Source organism: Chiloscyllium plagiosum, unplaced genomic scaffold (genome assembly GCF_037043375.1).
Source record: "Chiloscyllium plagiosum isolate Xiang-an unplaced genomic scaffold, Cpla_swu_hap1 HiC_scaffold_13, whole genome shotgun sequence".
In the NCBI taxonomy this organism is placed as follows: Eukaryota; Metazoa; Chordata; class Chondrichthyes; order Orectolobiformes; family Hemiscylliidae; genus Chiloscyllium; species Chiloscyllium plagiosum.
The window spans coordinates 63,892,776-63,912,393 of record NW_028270151.1 but is presented as its reverse complement, the minus strand read 5'-3'; the positions used below and the strand labels follow the sequence as shown (position 1 = coordinate 63,912,393).

Genomic DNA, 19,618 nt, shown 5'->3' with positions numbered 1-19,618 from the left:
AGGCCTTGAGCTTTAACAGCACTTTCCAAATCTTTACCTGCAATAAGTAATGAGGATGTTGCATGTTTTTGGAGAAGGGGTGGGAGCTGCTAAATTAACCAATCATATGTTTACTACACTGGTCAGGACTTCTTTTGAATTCTTTGCCCAAAGCAAACTTGGTGAATATTTGCTGAACCTTGACAGAATGCCAAAAATCCTTGCTCTGAGTAGGGCACATACACAAGCCCTGAGTCTGTGTCAGCTGGAAAAGGGACTGAACCCCATGCTGATGATGTTAATCTGATCCACATTCTAGATGTCTAGCCAACCAAGTTAATCGACATCCCCACTGGTCAATTATATCAAAGCTAATTTCCCACAGCATTATGAGGAATGGGTGTATAGGAACGCTCAGAGCTTCGCTTCTGATGCATTTTTCTGTTATGGGCATTGCCTTGTCAAACCCATTACATATGATTCAACTCAACTGTTTGCAAAAAACATACTTAGTTCCAAGATATCCTGTACTGAAAGAGAGGAAATGTTCAGTGGGAATGAAATCATGAGCAAAAGAAAAGATTTGTTAATACTATTTGCAAAATGGATTCCTGTTAAAATATTTTAAATTTATATGTGCATTTTTATAAGAGCATTCCATCCAGATTCACACACCGCACCCATCCACGCTTCTCCTCCAACCCTTTCCCTATAACCTTACGTTTCCTATGGCTAACCCTCCTAGCCTGCACATCAAAGGCAATTTAGCATGGCCAATCCACCTAGTCTGAACATCTTTAGACTATGGGAAGAAACTGGAGCATCCGGAGGACACCTACGCAGGCAGGGAGGATGTACAAACTCCGCACAGACAGTTACCTGAGGCTGGAATCAAACTTGGGTCCCTGGCGCTGTGAGGCAGCAGTGCTAACCACTGAGCCACTGTGCTGACTGCTAGTTGCTTCTCATCACTCAGCCAATTTTATTACCATGTTGAGGCTGTTCCTTTTATTCTCTGAAGAAGTCTAATTTTGCTCAAGTTTATTGTAAGCACACCACTAAGTACCTTCTGGAAGATCATGTCCACCATATCAACAAAATGTTTCGCAAAATGAGGCAAGTTAGGCCTATTATGATTAAAATTGGTTCCACTCATTATTCCATTGCCTCAATAGCTAAATGATTAGTTCCATCAGAAAATAAAGATCCAATTTACTACAATAATCTTACTGAGCGATATGTATTTAAATATACTTATTTACTTGTCATTCACTATTAGAGATTGCAAAACATACCTTCACAGACTACAGAGTGCTGACAGGGGGAAACCGAACTAGTAGGCACAGCTCAGAAAGCACGAGGCATTCAGGTGGACCCATTGATGCTGGCAGTAAAGGATTTGTCATAGTATTCGGAGTTGTGTGGACTCATGGCAGAACTATTGTCTTCACTGTTTGCAGCTGTGATCCACTGAATTTCTCTACTAGCTTGCTCCTCTTAAAGGTAGGATATGCATTTGTTTGGTTTTATATCATCCAGTCTGGTTTTCAATAGGTCTATTTTCAGCCCAAAACTCAATGTAACCTGACAACTGAATATATTTTCTTTCACATAAAGTTTGAAGTAAGTCTTTTTCCATTCTTCCTCCTCTTGACTTCCAAACAACCTTTAATTAGATTTTTATTTTCTGATTAATTCTCACTTACATTTTTGATTTTGGGGCGGCACGGTGGCTCAGTGGTTAGCACTGCTGCCTCACAGCACCTGGGACCCGGGTTCAATTCCAGCCTCAGGCGACTGACTGTGTGGACTTTGCACATTCTCCCTGAGTCTGCGTGGGTTTCATCTGGGTGCTCCGGTTTCCTCCCACAATCCAAAAGATGTGCAGGTTAGATGAATTGGCCATGCTAAATTACCCATCGTGTTGGGTGCATTAGTCAGGGGTAAATGGGTCTGGGTGGGTTACTCTTTGGAGGGTCGGTGTGGACTTGTTGGGCTGAAGGGCCTGTTTCCGCACTGTAGGGGACCTAATCTAATCTCTCCTTACAATACGCTGGAAACAGACAGATATATTTGTGCTTCACACCTAATACTTTTTTCCCCTTCTATGCCATTCATAAGCCTACTTTATCCTTGCATGGATCAAGAGTTGTTTCCAGTTTTGCTAATTCAGTAGTGTAGATAGTAGTTGCCAGACCACCTAAATGGTTATCTCTAGTCACATTCCTGATTATTCTAGAACATTCTTTCCCAATTATCCAGTATATTTTATCGCTTCCTTTCTCCAAGGATTCTCCAGTCGAGGTTATTTATCAAAACATGCAGCATCTAAGCGCAGCTTCCTGTGTGGTATTCTCCAGGTCTGTCAGTATGTACCCTATGAAAAGCAGACCTGCACTCACTGAATAGAGACTGTTGCCCACTGTCTGTGTGAAAGCAAAAGCTGCCTCCTCAAGTCCCCAGCATTACAGTCACCAGTCTTCAGCCAATTAAATTTCTTGCAATATCAAGAAATGGCTGAAGTCACTGGATCCCGCAAAGACTATCAGCCCTGACAGCATCCTGGCAATAGGACTGAAGGCTTGTGCTCCAGAATTTACTGTTGATGTGGTATAGCTACAACACTGGCATCTACCCAGAATTGTGGAAACCTACCCAAATATGTCCTACTCATACATAGAAAGCAAGCCAACTTCAAAACGACTGATTAGCACTTTGTCAGGCTACTCTGAACTGGCTAAATCATGGACGCATCATTTGCTTAGAAATAACCTGCTCACTTATGCACAGTTTGGGTTTCACCAGGGCTACTCATCCATGGCAAAAGAGCTGAATTCCAGTGATGAGATGAGAGTGACTGCCCTCGACATCAAGGAAGCATTTGTTCACATTTGGCATCCTAACAAAATTGGAATCAATGAGAATGGGGAGGAAAATATTCTCTGATTAGAGTCATACCTTGCATGAGGGAAGGTGGTGTTGGTTGTTAGAGGTCAGCCATCTGTCTCAGAACTTCACTGCAGTCGTTCCATAGGGTACATACTGACAGACCTGGAGAATACCAAATAGCATCCTGGACACAACCATTTTCAGTTGCTTTGGCATTTCTTTCCCTGAAAACAAAGGTCAGAAGTTGAAATGTTCACTGAAGACTTCACAAGGTGGAACGCAATTTGTGACTCATCAGAAACTGAAGCAGGCTGCAAGACCTGTACAACATCCAGGAATTTGCTGATAAATGGGAAGTAACATTCATGCCACAGAAGTGCCAGGAAAGGCTGAATTCAAACAAAAGAGAATCTAACCATTGTCCCTTTACATTCAATGGCATGTACATCACTGAATCCTGCGCTACCAACAGACCAGGGATTAACATTGATCAGAAACCAAACTGGACTCTACACACTATGGGTACAAGAGCAGGACTAGATATTCTGGGGTGGGTAATTTACTTCCTATCTCCCAAATGCCTATCAACTTCCTTTTGAAGGTACAAGTTAAGAGTGCGATGGAGTACTCCTCTCTTGCCTGGACTGTTGCAGCTCCAGCAATACTGAAGGAGCTCAATACCGTTCAAGACAAAACAGCGTGCCTGATGGACGTCACATCCATCAACTTCAACATTCATTCCTTCCATCATCAAAGGACAGTGATAGCAGTTTGTACCAAGTGCAAAGCACATTGCAACAGCTTACCAAGATTCCTCTAGTAAGACCTTCGAAACTCACGGTCTCTAACAGCTGGAAAGACGAGGGGAAAATAAGCATCAGAGCACAACCTGTCACACACACCCTGACTTGGAACTATATTGCTGCTCCTTCACTGTAGATGGGTCGTTTCTTTTAAATAATTCCAAGGATGTGAAGTTCAGTGGCTGGTCAAGTCATTATTGCCCATCTCTAATCACGCTTGAGAAGGTGCATTGCATTCTAGAATGGCTGCAGTCCATTCAGTGCAGATACACTTAAATGCTGTTCGGCAGTGAGTTCAGTTCTGTGCATACATTGTTTAGCACTGGGATTCATTATTATAAATCTTTTAAGTACACAACAGAGGTCAACATTTAACTGCATTGGTAAGGTAGTGCTGCATTGTTGGAAGTGCTGCCTTTTGGATAAGACATTAAACTGACACTGCATCAGCTCTCTTAGCAATATATACAATACTCCAATATAATAGCCACATTTATCCTTCATTTATCAGATTTTGTTAATTTGTTTGTTTGTGAGTCTTTCAATGCATGAAGTGCTGCCATATTTTGCCTACAAAATAACAGCGTTTTTATAATGAAACAAAAACAGAAATTACTCGAAAAACATGGATGATCTGGCAACATCTGTGAAGAGAAAGCAGAGTTCACATTTTGAGTCTAGTGACCCTTCTTCTCAATTAAAATGGCACTGAAACTCAGATCTGCCTCAAATCTTTCTCGAAATTACATAATGAGATGAAAGGTCATCTGTGGAATGTTCAGCCTGTGCAAACAGTGAGCAGATTCCAGAATATACAAATAGACCTTTATCAACAATTGCTTCTGAACAGCAGAAGTGAGACCCAAAAATAGATTTGTTAACAAGAACTGGAAGACAGTTTCTCTCTGCTTGTCTGTCTCTCTCAACCTCAAGCCTTGAAATGACACAGTTTACTGTGACACCAGAATTGCAGTGTTTCCACTCTTGAGGAAGCAGGAATACTGTGAAGCAGTTATGACAAAGGTTTTGTTCAAGCAACTCAAAGACTCCTTAAAAATATTGTAAACTGCAGTGGCCTTTTTTTTCCTGCCTGTACTATGTAGCCCTCCCCATAGACGTTGTCACCACCACCTTTGTAAACTCGCTGTTTGTGTTTGTTGTCGGATTTTTTTTGCTGAGGTAGCGGTAATAACAAAATTCCATTCTCTTTCACTGAAGAAAATCTTGGACTTGATTCTCCTTCATTTTTGATCCAGTTAACTAAGTTTAATTGAATTATCCTACCTGTGTGCCAAAACAGAAAAAATAAAGTTTTAAAAAAATTGTTGTTAGTCTCTAAGTGTGGGGTTTACAAATTGAATGAAGCCATGATCTTTCCTCATCTAGTTGTAGCAGATATAATGCCAGTTCTCAGTTCTCAGGTAAATTGTATCATATGGTCAGAGGCAGCAATGACACAAAAATGCCCTTTATTGATCACAAAACTTTACAGTCACCAAATATCATGAAAGAAAACTTTTAGGAAATTGTACTGATGTGTAGGATCAAACTAAAAATAATAAACATTTGCATCTGTTGCATACATAAGTACATTTGCTCAGCACCTTTAGAAATATGAAAACAACTTTACTGGGATGATATATTTTCCTTGATTATTGGTCTGAAAGAAAGAAGAGCTCAGAAAGCATATATAAGATATTGAGGAGAAAGTGAGGTCTGCAGATGCTGGAGATCAGAGCTGGAAATGTGTTGCTGGAAAAGCGCAGCAGGTCAGGCAGCATCCAGGGAACAGGAGAATCGACGTTTCGGGCATAAGCCCTTCTTCAGGAATGGCATAAGCCCTTCCTGAAGAAGGGCTTATGCCCGAAACGTCGATTCTCCTGTTCCCTGGATGCTGCCTGACCTGCTGCGCTTTTCCAGCAACACATTTCCAGCTCTATATAAGATATTGCTCAACTTTTCACTCTGTTTACATCTGATTATATTTATCTCAAACCAAACTGATCTGCAACTGATTCAGTCATACAGCACTTTAGATTTTTTTTCTCCACATGATTCAAATCACATTGCTTTGCAACAAACTTTAATTCAACATAAGGAAGTTGGAACATTTATTCAAAACTGAATAATCATAGTATGACTGGTCTCCTTGGAACAGCAATCTTGCAAAGGAGCAACCACAAATCTCTAACATGTGTGAATTGAAAACTTTAGAATACCTTTGAGTTTTGAAGTTAGACAAGAGACTACTTGAAGATACATAGAATAAACGTACAGTTATTATTTTTTGTTGTTTTTATTTCTTTTCAATAAAACTATAAACCCAATTAGTCCAGTCAGAAGCTGAAGATATTGGACAGGATTTTCTGAGGTGTGCTAATCACAAACAAATTGTCACTCCAATCTTTTCACATAATGAAAAGGGCTCCACATTTCTGACAATAGATTTCAATCAGGGCTTTACTTAATTCTGATGGGTCCCTCGTAATGTAGAACAGTTGGAGGGAGCCAAACGTACTTTTTTTTAAAAGCATTTAGTTGTGTATTCTGTACTTGAAAGGTACAGCAAGACAGCTAGACACGGCTATGAAAGGGTATGTACAGGAGACAAGTTTGAGGTTTAGATGTTGTTATGGTTTGGTGCCAATAGGTAGAGATTAGGTTGCCAGATAAGTTAGGTGCCAGGTGAATGGTGTGGCAGGTAGGTAAGGGTAATGTGCCAGGTAGAAGTAGGGTGCTATGTAGGTAGGGAGCCAGCTGGGTTAGGGCAAGGGGCCATCTGAGCAGGATTCCTGATAAGTAGGCTGCCAGAGGGTTTGAGAGCCAGTGCCAAGGGGAGCAGGTAAGTTATAGTGTTTAGGGCCGATCAGGCTGGGGAGTTGGCATTGGTTCCAACGGGTGAGCTGTGTCCAAGGGGACAGAGCATTAGGACTGAATGATGTTTGCGTCTTGAGTCCCTGGGATGGGAAGTCTGTAGTAAGCTGGGCATGTCAGTTTAATATTTACTCAGGACATAAACTCAGAATTTAATAGTCTAATTTCTGTTGCATAACTATTTCCCTAACTGAGGTGGAACCATTTCAGTCATAGAGTCATAGAGATGTAGAGCACGGAAACAGACCATTCGGTCCAACCCATCTGTGCCAACCAGATATCCCAACCCAATCTATTCCCACCTGCCAGCACCTGGCCCATATCCCTCCAAACCCTTCCTATTCATATACCCATCCAAATGCCTCTTAAATGTTGCAATTGTACCAGCCTCCACCACTTCCTCTGGCAGCTCATTCCATACACGTACCACCCTCTGTGTAAAAACGTTGCCCCATAGGTCTCTTTTATATCTTTCCCCTCTCACCCTAAATCTATGCCCTCTAGTTCTGGACTCCCCGATCCCAGGGAGAAGACTTTGTCTATTTACCTTATCCAATTTTGTAAACCTCTATAAGGTCACCCCTCAGCCTCCAATGCTCCAGGGAAAACAGCCCCAGCCTGTTCAGCCTCTCCCTATAGCTTAAATCCTCCAACCCTGGCAACATCCTTGTAAATCCTTTCTGAACCCTTTCAAGTTTCACAACATCTTTCCAATAGGAAGGAGACCAGAATCGCATGCAATATTCCAAAAGTGGCCTAACCAATGTCCTGTACAGCCTCAACATGACCTCCCAACTCCTGTATTCAATACTCTGACCAATAAAAAAAGCATACCAAGCGCCTTCTTCACTATCCTATCTACTGCGGCTCCACTTCCAAGGAGCTATGAACCTGTACTCCAAGGTCTCTTTGTTCAGCAACACTCCCTAGGACCTTACCATTAAGTGTATAAGTCCTGCTAAGATTTGCTTTCCCAAAATGCGGCACCTCTCATTTATCTGAATTAACTCCATCTGCCACTTCTCAGCCCATTGGCCATCTGGTCAAGATCCTGTTGTAATCTGAGGTAACCCTCTACGCTGTCCACTACATCTCCAATTTTGGTGTCATCTGAAAACTTACTAACTGTACCTCTTATGCTCGCATCCAAATCATTTATGTAAATGACAAAAGGTAGAGGACCCAGCACCAATCTTGTGGCAATCCGCTGGTCACAGGCCTCCAGTCTGAAAAGCAACCCTCTACCACCACCCTCTGTCTTCTACCTTTGAACCAGTTCTGTATCCAAATGGCTAGTTTTCCCTGTATTCCATGAGATCTAACTTTGCTAATCAGTCTCCCATGGGGAACTTTGTCGAACTCCTTACTGAAGTCCATATAGATCACATCTACCTCTCTGCCCTCATCAATCCTCTTCAAAAATCTCAATCAAGTTTGTAAGACATAATTTCCCACGCACAAAGCCATGTTGACTATCCCTAATCAGTCCTTGCCATTCCAAATACATGCACATCCTATCCCTCAGGATTCCCTCCAACAACTTGCCCACCATCTTTCCTGAAGAAGGGCTTATGCCCGAAACATCGATTCTCCTGCTCCTCGGATACTGCCTGGCCTGCTGTGTTTTTCCAGCACCACATTTTTCAACTCTGCCCAGCATCAACGTCAGGCTCACTAGTCTATAGTTCCCTGGCTTGTCCTTACCACCTTTCTTAAACAGTGGCACCACGTTAGCCAACGTCCAGTCTTCCGGTACCTCACCTGTGACTATCGATGATACAAATATCTCAGCAAGAGGCCCAGCAATCACTTTTGTAGCTTCCCAAATAGTTCTAGGATACACCTGATCTGATCCTGGGGATTTATCCAACTTTATGGGGGTGTTTCAAGACATCCAGCACTTCCTCCTCTGCAATATGGACATTTTGCAAGGTGTCACCATCTATTTCCCTACAGTCTATATCTTCCATATCCTTTTCCACATTAAATACTGATGCAAAATACTCCATTTTCTGCGGTTCCCCATAAAGGCCGCCTTGCTAATCTTTGAGGGGCCCTATTCACTCCCTAGTTACTCTTTTGTCCTTAATGTATTTGTAAAAACCCTTCGGATTCTCCTTAATTCTATTTGCCAAAGCTACCTCATGTCCCCGTTTTGCCCTCCTGATTTCCCTTTAAGTATACTCCTACTGCTTTTATACTCTTCTAAGGATTCACTCGTTCTATCCTGTCTATACCTTACATATGCTTCCTTCTTTCCTCTGATTGAAATGGATACTTTCGGAGGGTTCCTGCTGTTGGCAAATTGTCCTGTAGAATCATTAATTTTCCAAGCAATTCCTTCAGAGTCTGCTACATTAAGGATTCTGCAGGTTCCCCTGCGTAACTCTCATCTATTTGTCAGAAACATCTGCACCCCCCGCCACCCCCCCCGACCTTATCTCAGATCCAGCCGTCCAACTCGGCACCGCCTTCTTAAACTGTCCTACCTGTTCACCTTCATTCCCATCTATCCGCACCACCCTCCACTCCGACCTATCACCATCACCCCCCTACCTTCATCTACCTATCACATTCCAAGCTACTTTACCCCCTCAGCCCCACCCCCCTTCCATTTATCCCTCACCACCATTGAGCCCCGTCCACATTCCTGATGAAGGGCTTATGCCCGAAATGATGACTCTCCTGCTCCTCAGATGCTGCCAGACCTACTGTGTGTTTCCAGCACCACACTTTTTCACTATTTATGATTTTGTCGCTCGTGCAGAATAATACTCCACCCAGAATTGTGAGGATGTGAGAAAAAATATAATTTTATAGGCCCAGTCACTTATTCAATATTTCCAAAACATTTTCATTTCACCAGCATTTGCAATTTATTGACAGAGGGGCATGTTAGTATGTTACAAACATTTGAATCTTTATTGATTTTAGTCCTGGTTTTAAGCTACCTTAAGTATAATGAGGATGTATAATGATTACCTGTAGCAAAATGCAACAGTTACATCACCAAGTCATGTGCAAGAGACTGAGAAGAAAGGATGGAATATCCTTTATGAGTGAGAGATGTTACGTTGAGCAGACAGTGTTATCGACAATAGTGTAAAATAAGATACAAGCAGTGATCACTCTTGGGGAAGGGAAATCCATTTCGGGCTACAAACTATTGGAAGAGATAAAGACAGCCATCCCTCCAATATGCTTATGCAAACACTGTGATTCTAAACCTCATGATGCCACAAACCACGAGGCAACAAAAAGGTCTGAAAATTCTGCTTTGTGCTTTTGCTTTTTGTATTTCTGCAGCACCAGTTAGTGCTACTGTCTCTTTGAGTCACAGTTTTAAGTCCCACTTCAGAGAATTAAGCCTATAATCTAGGCTAACCCTTCAGTAAAGAACTAAGAGAGTGCTACATTGTCAGAGGCACATTGCAGAGTCACTCAATATAATTGAGGAAAGCATTTAGAAAATTGTACTGATGATTAAGACCAAATTTAAACATAATGAATATTGGTTTCTGTTGCATTCCTAAGTATATTTGCTCATCACCTTTAGAAACACAAAAACAATTTTACTGGGATTATTATAGGTTCCTTGACTATTGATCTGAAAGAAAGAAGAACTCAGAAAGTAAATTTAAAATATTGCTAAACCTTTCACTTTTTACATCTGCCCTTTCAGGTGGACCTAATTTTATTGTGTTATGTTGAAGTTTAAGGGAGTTCTGGCCAATATAAATCCCTCCTCTAATACACTAAAACATATTATTGAGTTATTAGAACAATGCCATTTGTCGCATCCTGCAAACTGACTGCTTTATTTCCCACATTGCAACAGTGCGTAGACTTCAGAATCACTTCATTGTTTGTGAAGTGCTTTGGGACATCTGTGAGTTTCAAAGATATTATTTAAAAACATATCCTTTTCTGCCTTCTCAAATTCTGAAATTATGTTTAAAAACAGAGTGGAAATTTTAAGCAGATGCTTAAAAGTCAACAGATTTTCAATCTGCCATCTGTCATGTGTATACTGGTGTTGTGAATGAGCCACCCAACTATTGAAAGTGCCTGATTTTCATTTCCCCAGCAAAAATGTACCAATCCTCCAGAGCTACTGGTCCATTTACTGAAAATCAAACTAAAATAAGCTAAAGGCATATTTAAATAAAGGTTTGATGACCTACAATAAGTTACACAAATATTTAATCATGTCAAAATACAGAAACGATCTTTGCTGTAGATAAAAGTGGCTGAGTGACATTATATACAATATTGCTGATTGTGCATTTATACAAATATGTTCATTCTTTTTCACAAATTCATATTACTTCTATCATACCTAAAATGAAATGTTTATAAAAGTATTACAATTTGTTATCAATGAAGCATGTAGGCTACAGATTACATGGCACCTGGATGTACTGACTCAGTCATTTTGTTTTATTTTGGATCCTTTTTGGCATCACTGAAGAAGTGAAGATATTAATTTAATTTTGCAAAACTCTAATCACTGCTTCCCGAAATGACAAGCAACTTTTTAAGAATAACTTTCTTATTATCCTCGAAATGCAAGTGTACATCATCCATTGGAATGCTACAGCACCATCCATTTATGAATGCTACAACATGTCATCAAACTGTTCATCAAAAAATTAAGACAACAGTTTACTAGTGACATCTCTGATCTAAAAAGAAGGCATCAGACATCAGTCTGCTTTGTACCTGCATCCCTCGCATCATTTGGTCACTCCGACACACCACCCTATCACAGATCTTGCCCCTTGATTATTCCTTTTCTTTATAACCAAACCCCCCCCCCCCCCCTTTAAGTTAAGACTTTGTCAAGGAGATGCACTTTACATTACTGAAAGAACAGACAGGTTACTTGTGCTTTCAGAAACTGGTCAGTTGATAATTATGGGGTAAAGGATGGAGAGACAGACATGCCTGCCCCAGGGCATCTCCTTGAATCCCTTTGAGCATCAACAGGGTAAAAGGGAAACCGAGCACTTGGTAAGGGGGTGTCTTTGAAGCTGCAATGGTGGCTGGTAAAATAGACAGTCAGGATCCAGGCTTTGAAGTTGCTCAGCATCCTCTGACCATTGATGGGGCAGCAGAGGAAGGGGCAAGGCTGTCGAAGGCAATTAGGCAGCAACCTGTCCAGAAGGTAAGCTCCAACAGGCAATGTGAGCATGCTGTGTCTATGGTACCTAACATCTTTTTTTCACTTCATTAACCAAGTCAAAGGACTCTTAATGTTTGTAATATGATTTTGGGATATATCACCCAAGGAGCTACGAAAGTAATGATTTGTAAATTTGTGATTCAGGCCTGCATCAATGGAGGAGGTGGTTAACACTATAGCATTAACCAGAGGACGTTTGGTACAAATCAGCTTTTCAGAAATAATTAACTCATTGAATGTATAATTAATTAATGGAAGCTCATCTGAATGATTTTCCTGTGCTTCCCTTGAAAAGTGGAGGAACATATAGTTCTATATGTTTGCACATACTGAACTCCATTTTCCCTGTCAGACATGGATCAGACTATAATTTTGTTCCCTTTGAATCAGTCGGTTATGAATTCAAGTACTATTCCAAATAAGTGAGTATCCCTCTTGGTTGACACTTTAATGCAGGATTGAGCAAATGCTGTTCTATTGGAGGTACTGTCTTTGGCAGTAAGTTAAGACTTTAAACTGAGGTCTTGTTTACCTCACCAAGGTGGCCTCTAATAGGTCGAATGATGCCATTTCAAGAAAGAACAGAAGAGTCATTTGTCCCTCAAGCCACATCATCAAAATATATTATCGTGGCATTATCACATTGCTGTTTGTGGGAACGTCCTGTGCAGAAATTGTCTGTCCCATTTCCTACATTATAACAGTGACAACAATTCCAAAAGTACTTTTTTGACTGCACAGCACTCTACAATGTCCTTACAATGTCCAGCTTCCTATCTTCCCTGATTCACCAAACAAGTTAGATGTTAAGAAAATTCAACTAGGAAACCAGAGTGCCTACCTTTCAGCTTGAGCTCATTGCTTGCTCTGAATGACCTCTGTCTTTAGTTTGGATGAAGTACAGCTCAGAGCATGATCCAAGGACACCAGTTTCATGAACCCCTCATCCACAAACAATGGCATCTGACAATATCATCTTGGTACCTCTGTAATAGATGGGAGGCTGCTCCAGATGCACAGATTTATACTGGAGGGCACCTAATATTGAAGAAATATTTGGCAAGCAGGGAAAAGGACTCAGATAGCACTAGCAGCTTCTCAGGACAGCTCTCATTCTCTTTAGCGCATGCTCACAGCATCCCTACCTTGCCTTTCCTCAACATGCCAATTAGCATGATCAAAAAACAACGTGCCTTGCTGGTTAGCAATCCTCAGTCTAGGTGGCAAACATCTTGCTGTATGGTGACATCAATTTCATACCTGCACCATGGGCAAGCAGATTTAGTGGCCAACACAGCACGTGCAGTGAGCAGGCAGCTATGTCTCAATGTCTTCGGAGAATAGTCCTCACTGAAGTCCATGGAGACACTTGTCAGTCAGGGGGTCCCAACATAGTAATTCTAAGGGCAGTTTCCTAAAGAAATCCAAGGACATTGGCCACAGTCAGGATTCAGCTCCTGGTGTTCTCAGTCAGGGGCCACATCTCCGCAGTTTGGGGTTATGGACAGATAAATGTGAAGGACACCAAAGCTATCTGCAAGGAATGGGGGTGGACATGGTAAAGCATGGGAGGCGCTATGTCAGGTGAACCCTGGGTCCAGGAGGAGACGGAGCAGTGAATGACCACATCGTGCATGGTCATCTCATATGCCAGGGGCCGGCTGGGAAAGGCAAGTGGGGCAGGTGCACATAGACAGCTTGGCTGAGGAGTTTTAAAAATTACCAAAGGGTTACTAGGCAAGGATTTGGATGTTCTGGCCCTCGCCAGCAGGAGCAGACAAATACTGCAAGCCTATGGCCGAGGCATGCTCACTGTCCGCTTCCAATGTTATGGAAATTGAAAATGCATCAAGCTGAGGAAAGTGGCCACACCCACAATTGGAGTGAGAAATGTAAGTGACATGACCCATGGGCCAGAGAGCCCAATTCTGATAAAGGGAAAGAACCTTTCAAACAGACCCATGTACTATATGTGGCCCAGAGCTGCAGGATCCTATTCACTGATCAGTCTAATGCATAGACCCCACTGTGCATTATGCTTCCATGCCACAGATATTGTTAAATGACTCATTGACATCTAGAGTTTTGGACACAGAGGCAAAACAATAGGAATATTGTACGACAAGGGCCAAAGTTGCCGGCCTAATCCAATGCCACGTATACACAGTTTTCCTTTTACTTCCACATGATGCATCAAGTTCTGAGCATGGATCTCTATCCATCTGTGGCCATGGAGTTGTGTCTGATGGAACCTACACAGAGAGACTAACAACCAGATGTAAGATTAGAGGAGGTCCATTTTAACATAAGTGCAAAATCAATTACCATCCAGTTTAACCCATGCCAACAAAGTGCCCTCAGTAGGTCATCTTCCTCCTCTCCATCTCACTACACCTGAATGTACTCCCTGATTCTCTAGCTGGGGTTGAGGATGCCTACTCAGCAGTTCAGCTCTTTGCCACTAGATGTTTGGCCTGGTGATCATAGGGGCACTTGTGTCTAGATTGGGCAGATATGCCGAGAGGCTGGTTGACTCACTTTGGCATGAACTTCCAACAGAAGGGGGAAAGCAGAGTGCACGTGGAGGTCCTGGGACCTCTGGAGTATGCTTCAATGAGATTTCTGAGGGAGTAGCATGTGGTTCTTCCTCTGGCGGGGTGCCCACTGGCACTAGCCTATCTCCTTGTGAGGAAGGGAAGCTGCAGGGCTCTGAAGCCTGCTTCCCACCCAGTTGCTGTGCCTTCAGTCCTGAGGACCAGTAGCTGGGATGATGGAGTGCAGGGCTATACACCTTTTCAACACAATCTCTGAAGTTGCTGGACCTGGGACGTCATGACAGCCGTTGACCAATTCCACCATTGAAAATTCCAGATGGTCTCCTTCTTCAAAGACTGCAATTTCCCCTCTTATGTGGTTGACAATGCCCTCCAGAGCATCTCTTCCACTTCCCGCACCTCTGCCCTTGAACCCCACCCTTCCCAATACAACAAGGACAGAACTCCTGTGGGCGGCACGGTGGCACAGTGGTTAGCACTGCTGCCTCGCAGCGCCAGAGATCCGGGTTCAATTCCCGCCTCAGGCGACTGACTGTGTGGAGTTTGCACGTTCTCCCCGTGTCTGCGTGGGTTTCCTCCAGGTGCTCCGGTTTCCTCCCACAGTCCAAAGATGTGCAGGTCAGGTGAATTGGCCATGCTAAATTGCCCGTAGTGTTGGGTAAGGGGTAAATGTAGGGGTATGGGTGGGTTACGCTTCGGCGGGTCGGTGTGGACTTGTTGGGCCGAAGGACCTGTTTCCACACTGTAAAGTAATCTAATCTAATCTAAAAAAACTCCTTTGGTCCTCACTTTCCACCCCACCAACCTCCATATACATCACATCATCCTCCGTCACATCCACCACTGACAAACAGACTCCACCACTAGGGATATATTTTTCTCCCCACTCCTATCAGTGTTCCGGAGAGACCATTCCCTCTGTGACTCGCTTGTCAGGTTCTACTCCCACCAACCCTCACCCCCCCCAGCACTTTCCCCTGCCACTGAAGGAAACGTAAAACCTGCGTCCATACCTCCCTCCTCACCTCCATCCAAGGCCCCAAAGGATCCTTTCACATCCAACAGAAATTTACCTGTACCTCCACAAATGTTATCTACTGTATCCCTTGCTCCCGATGCAGTCTCCTCTACATCAGAAAGACAGGATGCCAACTTGCAGATCGTTTCAGAGAACATCTCTGGGACACACACACCAACCATCCCCACCACCCCATGACTGAACACTTCAACTCCCCCTCAAACAAGGATATATTGGTCTTGGGCCTCCTCCATCGCCAAACCCTAACCACTCGGCAACTGGAGGAAGAACGCCTCATCTTCTGCCTTGGGACCCTGCAACTTCACAGGATTAATGTGGATTTCACCAGTTTCCTCATTTCCCCTCCCCCCCACCTTATCCCAGTCCCAAACCTCCAACTCGGCACCACCTTCCTGACCTGTCCAAATTTCCCATCTATCTGCTCCACCTTCCTCTCTGGCCTATCACCTTCTCCCTCACCTTCATCTACCTATTGCATTTCCAACTACCTGTCCCCCAAGCCCCAACCCCCTCCCATTTATCTTTCAGCCACCAGCCCACCAGCCCCGTAACTGATAAAGGGCTTATGTGCAAAATGTCAATTCTCCTGCTCCTCGGATGATGCCTGACCTGTTGTGCTTTTCCAGGACCACACTCTCAACGCCTATCCATACAGCCAGAAAAACGGTCACATGATGCACCACAATGCTGCAGCTTCTGGGCAGTGAGGGCCATTACATCTTTTCTACTTGTCTGTTATTGCTGCTCCTCCCTGTGCACACGAATAAAGTCCTTGATTACTAACACCACAGTCACTGATCTGGATGGCAATCTTGGATCAGGTTGCCAGGGTCTAGTGACATGCCTTTCTCTACCTGTCCTCTGGGAAGAGGATGGCCTGTCTTTGCACCACCAGGACCTCCAGATCCCTATTAGAGAACCACAGTGTCATCTTCCCCTTGTCCGACATCTTCAGAAGATATCCTTGACTGGGCATAGTAGCTTCAGAATGCCGGTGCTTGTCCAATTTCACAGCGTCCTTTTAACAACAGCATGGATGAAGAGGATTTCTCTTCTTTAGACAGATATCCCATGAGTAACGAGTTGTTCTGGGAACTGTGCGTGATAAGATGAGGCCAGAATTGGACGTGATGTACTTCTTGGGGCCCGTGGGTGGTTTGTTAACGAGTTGAGTTTCCTAAGATACAGCAAGAGAACATGCTAGGTCTCACTGTGAAAAACCTTCCAAAAAACTCAACAGGACTCTGACTGAGCCAATAAAAACATAAGTTTCAGTCCAATATTATTGAATGTCTACTTGAAAATAATCATTGCTTCACCCTTGGCTGAGGCATATGTTGTTTTCTACTTATTAATCCAAGTCTGAATGTTTTCCAGTTGTAGCTGCATCCAGTCACAGTCTGTTTCAGGAGGAGGATTGAATGGAATTATAAACTGCAGCCGACAGTGCACGTGCCTATGTCTGACTATATGATGAAGGTAAGGTCGTGGATGAGGTAGCTGAAGACGCCTGAGCCTCAGGCACTATCCTCAGGCTCAGCTGATTGACCTTCTACAATCAGAACCATCTTTACTTGTGCTAAGGATGACCCCTATGGGATGGAGAGTGGCAGCTGTGTTGAGAGAATGTGTACTGAAGGTATTGTCATGAGGAAGTATTGAAGTAGAAAGAAAAAAGAGGTCCTGATAAATTTAGTGGCAGAACTCCAACATCATTTACCTTATATATATAGAGAGAGAGAGGGAGAGAGAGAAGGTGTGTATGTATGTGTATAAACTAGTTGTGGAAGGTACCTAGACAGAAAAACATGGTGGGTTAGTGAGCAAGGGTAGGACCAGCAACTGGGAGGGAGATAACATTGTAGGATTGTTGGCAAGTGTCAGGAAATTCAGGTTGACAATAAGAAGGGGGAACCATTGGAGATTGTGGAGTGGAAGTTGGAAAACAATTGTGGCAGAAGATTTGCTTAAGGGTCCCAGAGAGAGCAATCCCTCTTCTTGTGGTCCATAAACAATGCTATAAAAATACTTTCTAACTATATTTTGAGTCCACTGTCACCTCCCAAATACATCACCTCACTTTGCTCTGGGTGTCACAGGTCCTGAGAAATACAGTTGATCAACATTAAACTTAAATGCCTGCCAAAGTAGCAGGAAGAGCCTCACCAACCTGTCTTTCCAGAATATGTTATTCAAATGCCCTCAAATATGCCATGACCAAAACAGAAGCAGGATCATTCAGGACAGGCTGAGTCTAGGTTCCACAAAGTAATTAGGTTAATCCTCATCCTGAGTCTCTCCACCCCTCTTGGGGAGAGAAGGATGCTTTAAAAACCCACCACGAGAATAGTTTCTTCCCCAGTCATGAAAGTGGTAAATCACAATTCTCTTGTCATTGAAAATCTGTCCTATTATCATGCTGATCTTCCTCATACACAACAGGCTGATTTCTTTTAGATTCACCAGTTAACCGATCACCACAAATATAAAATTTACAGGTTTTTTTTTCATTGCAAAGTACATTGACATTAAAGATAATTGAAACAAAGATCCTTCATGCTAAGTACAGCATTTTACACAACAAATAAATCTTAGATTTTTTTTCTTGAGTCAAACAGTTGGCTGAGATTTTTAACAGTTTAAAGCTGGATTACAGGTATATTTGAACATTAAAGAGTAAATTGTTCTTTCTATCATTCAAGCCAAACATTTCAATATTTAAAATACAGATCTACTTCTAAATTTGAACACAATTTTTTTGATATTGTGCCGCGATTATAATTCATAATGCAAATTGTTGCTATAGCTATTGTTTAGAATATAATACTGAGTCAAAAAGGCAATTGAGAAAACAGCAAACAAATATGCTATTGACAAAAACAGATTGTGAATTTTGCTCTGTTCAGTTGTAGGGATACTACTTTCTTCAGAATCATGTGATTGTTTTTCTTTAAATACCAAGTACTGATATTTTTAATTTTAATAAAGCTGTCCAAGGTCCTCTCTACCTATGCCTCCTTATCAACTTAACTCAGCAGTTCAGCAACTTTTGCCAAAATAGTTTAATTGCATAGCAGTGCAGCAAGTTTACAAAATAAGTGGCTGAAGTTTTATGACTTCCTCCCTTGAATGTTTTATAAAGTACTTTCCTCTTCAAAGTCAAACTTGAATGCAGATCCACTTTGGAATAGAGATCCATTTTTGCCTTCTTTCTCATTGATAAATTCCTCATAAGGGTCTTCATGGGATTTCTTTCTCTTTGCTCGCAAGTGTCCCAAGAAAACAGTGAATGCCAGAAAAGCGTAGAAGAACATCACAAAGAGGACAAAAAAATAGGAATTCTCATCTGATTGCTGTTGAGTGCTTGACGAAGCCGTTGTATTCAACTGTGACCCATCAATTTTGTCTTTATCCAAAGATTCTTTCAAGATCTTGCTTATACATGAATCAAAAAGGGAAAATAAAGCAGTTGCATTCATCTTGTTCAGCTCAGATGTAATATGCGTGCTCCAAATAAATGCACTTAGACTTGCAAACTAAAGATAACTGAACTCTAGATTTGGTAAGGAATGCGGCCTATTCATTGAATGCAGAGGCCTAATGATAATATAACATACTTTAGATAATGCATTCTATGAGGCAGTGAAAACTTTTGGATGTTTCTTTGTGAGATGGTATAACATTGATGCAGCAATTCCAGATATTTGTTAGGAACATACAAATAGAAGTAACCTGTCGAGCCTGTTCTGTCATTTAATTGCTCACTTTTGTTGCATATCCCTTGATATATTTGCTTATAAAAGTCAATCATTTTCAATCTTGAACATTACTGTAAACCAAACAACCACAGCCTTTTCAGGAAACACTTGGTTTTTCCTGACTGACCTCAGCAAACACCAACACCACCTGCCAACACTCCAAGCTCTACAATGACTGATTGTCCAGGGCCTGCTGCAGTATGTTTTGTGTTGAAAGACCCACAGTGCTATTAGGGAGGGAGTTTCAGTACTTTCACCCAGTGGCACTTGAAGGATCAGCAATATATTTTCAAGTCAGGATGGTGAATGGTTTAGAGAAAGTGAGGACTGCAGATGCTGGAGAGTCAGAGTCGAATAGTGTGGCGCTGGAAATGCACAGCAGGTCAAGCAGCATCCAAGGACTAGAGGAGTCGGCATGTAGAAGGGAATTTGCAGATGGTGGTGTTCCCATGTATCTGCTGCCCTTGTCCTTCTAAATGGAGGCTGTTAGGGTTTTGGAACGTGCTGCCTCAGGATTGCTGTTCCATGTGTTAGAT

At 42.4% G+C, this 19,618-nt stretch overlaps 1 protein-coding gene across 2 annotated transcripts in view; it reads left to right on the top strand.

The window, feature by feature from the left end:
• LOC148148327 (uncharacterized) overlaps positions 1-19,618 on the top strand; it is a 102,725-nt gene that overhangs the window by 7,750 nt on the left and 75,357 nt on the right. Inside the window, exons 3-4 of one of the 2 annotated variants that reach the window (XM_087993689.1) lie at positions 1,259-1,482; positions 16,702-16,803. In XM_087993689.1, coding sequence (XP_087849815.1) covers positions 1,259-1,482; positions 16,702-16,707 — 230 coding nt within the window. In that variant the 3' untranslated portion in view covers positions 16,708-16,803. Of the gene's footprint in view, positions 1-1,258; positions 1,483-3,104; positions 3,541-16,701; positions 16,804-19,618 lie in introns of those variants that run through there. The other variant, XM_087993688.1, reaches the window with a different exon arrangement.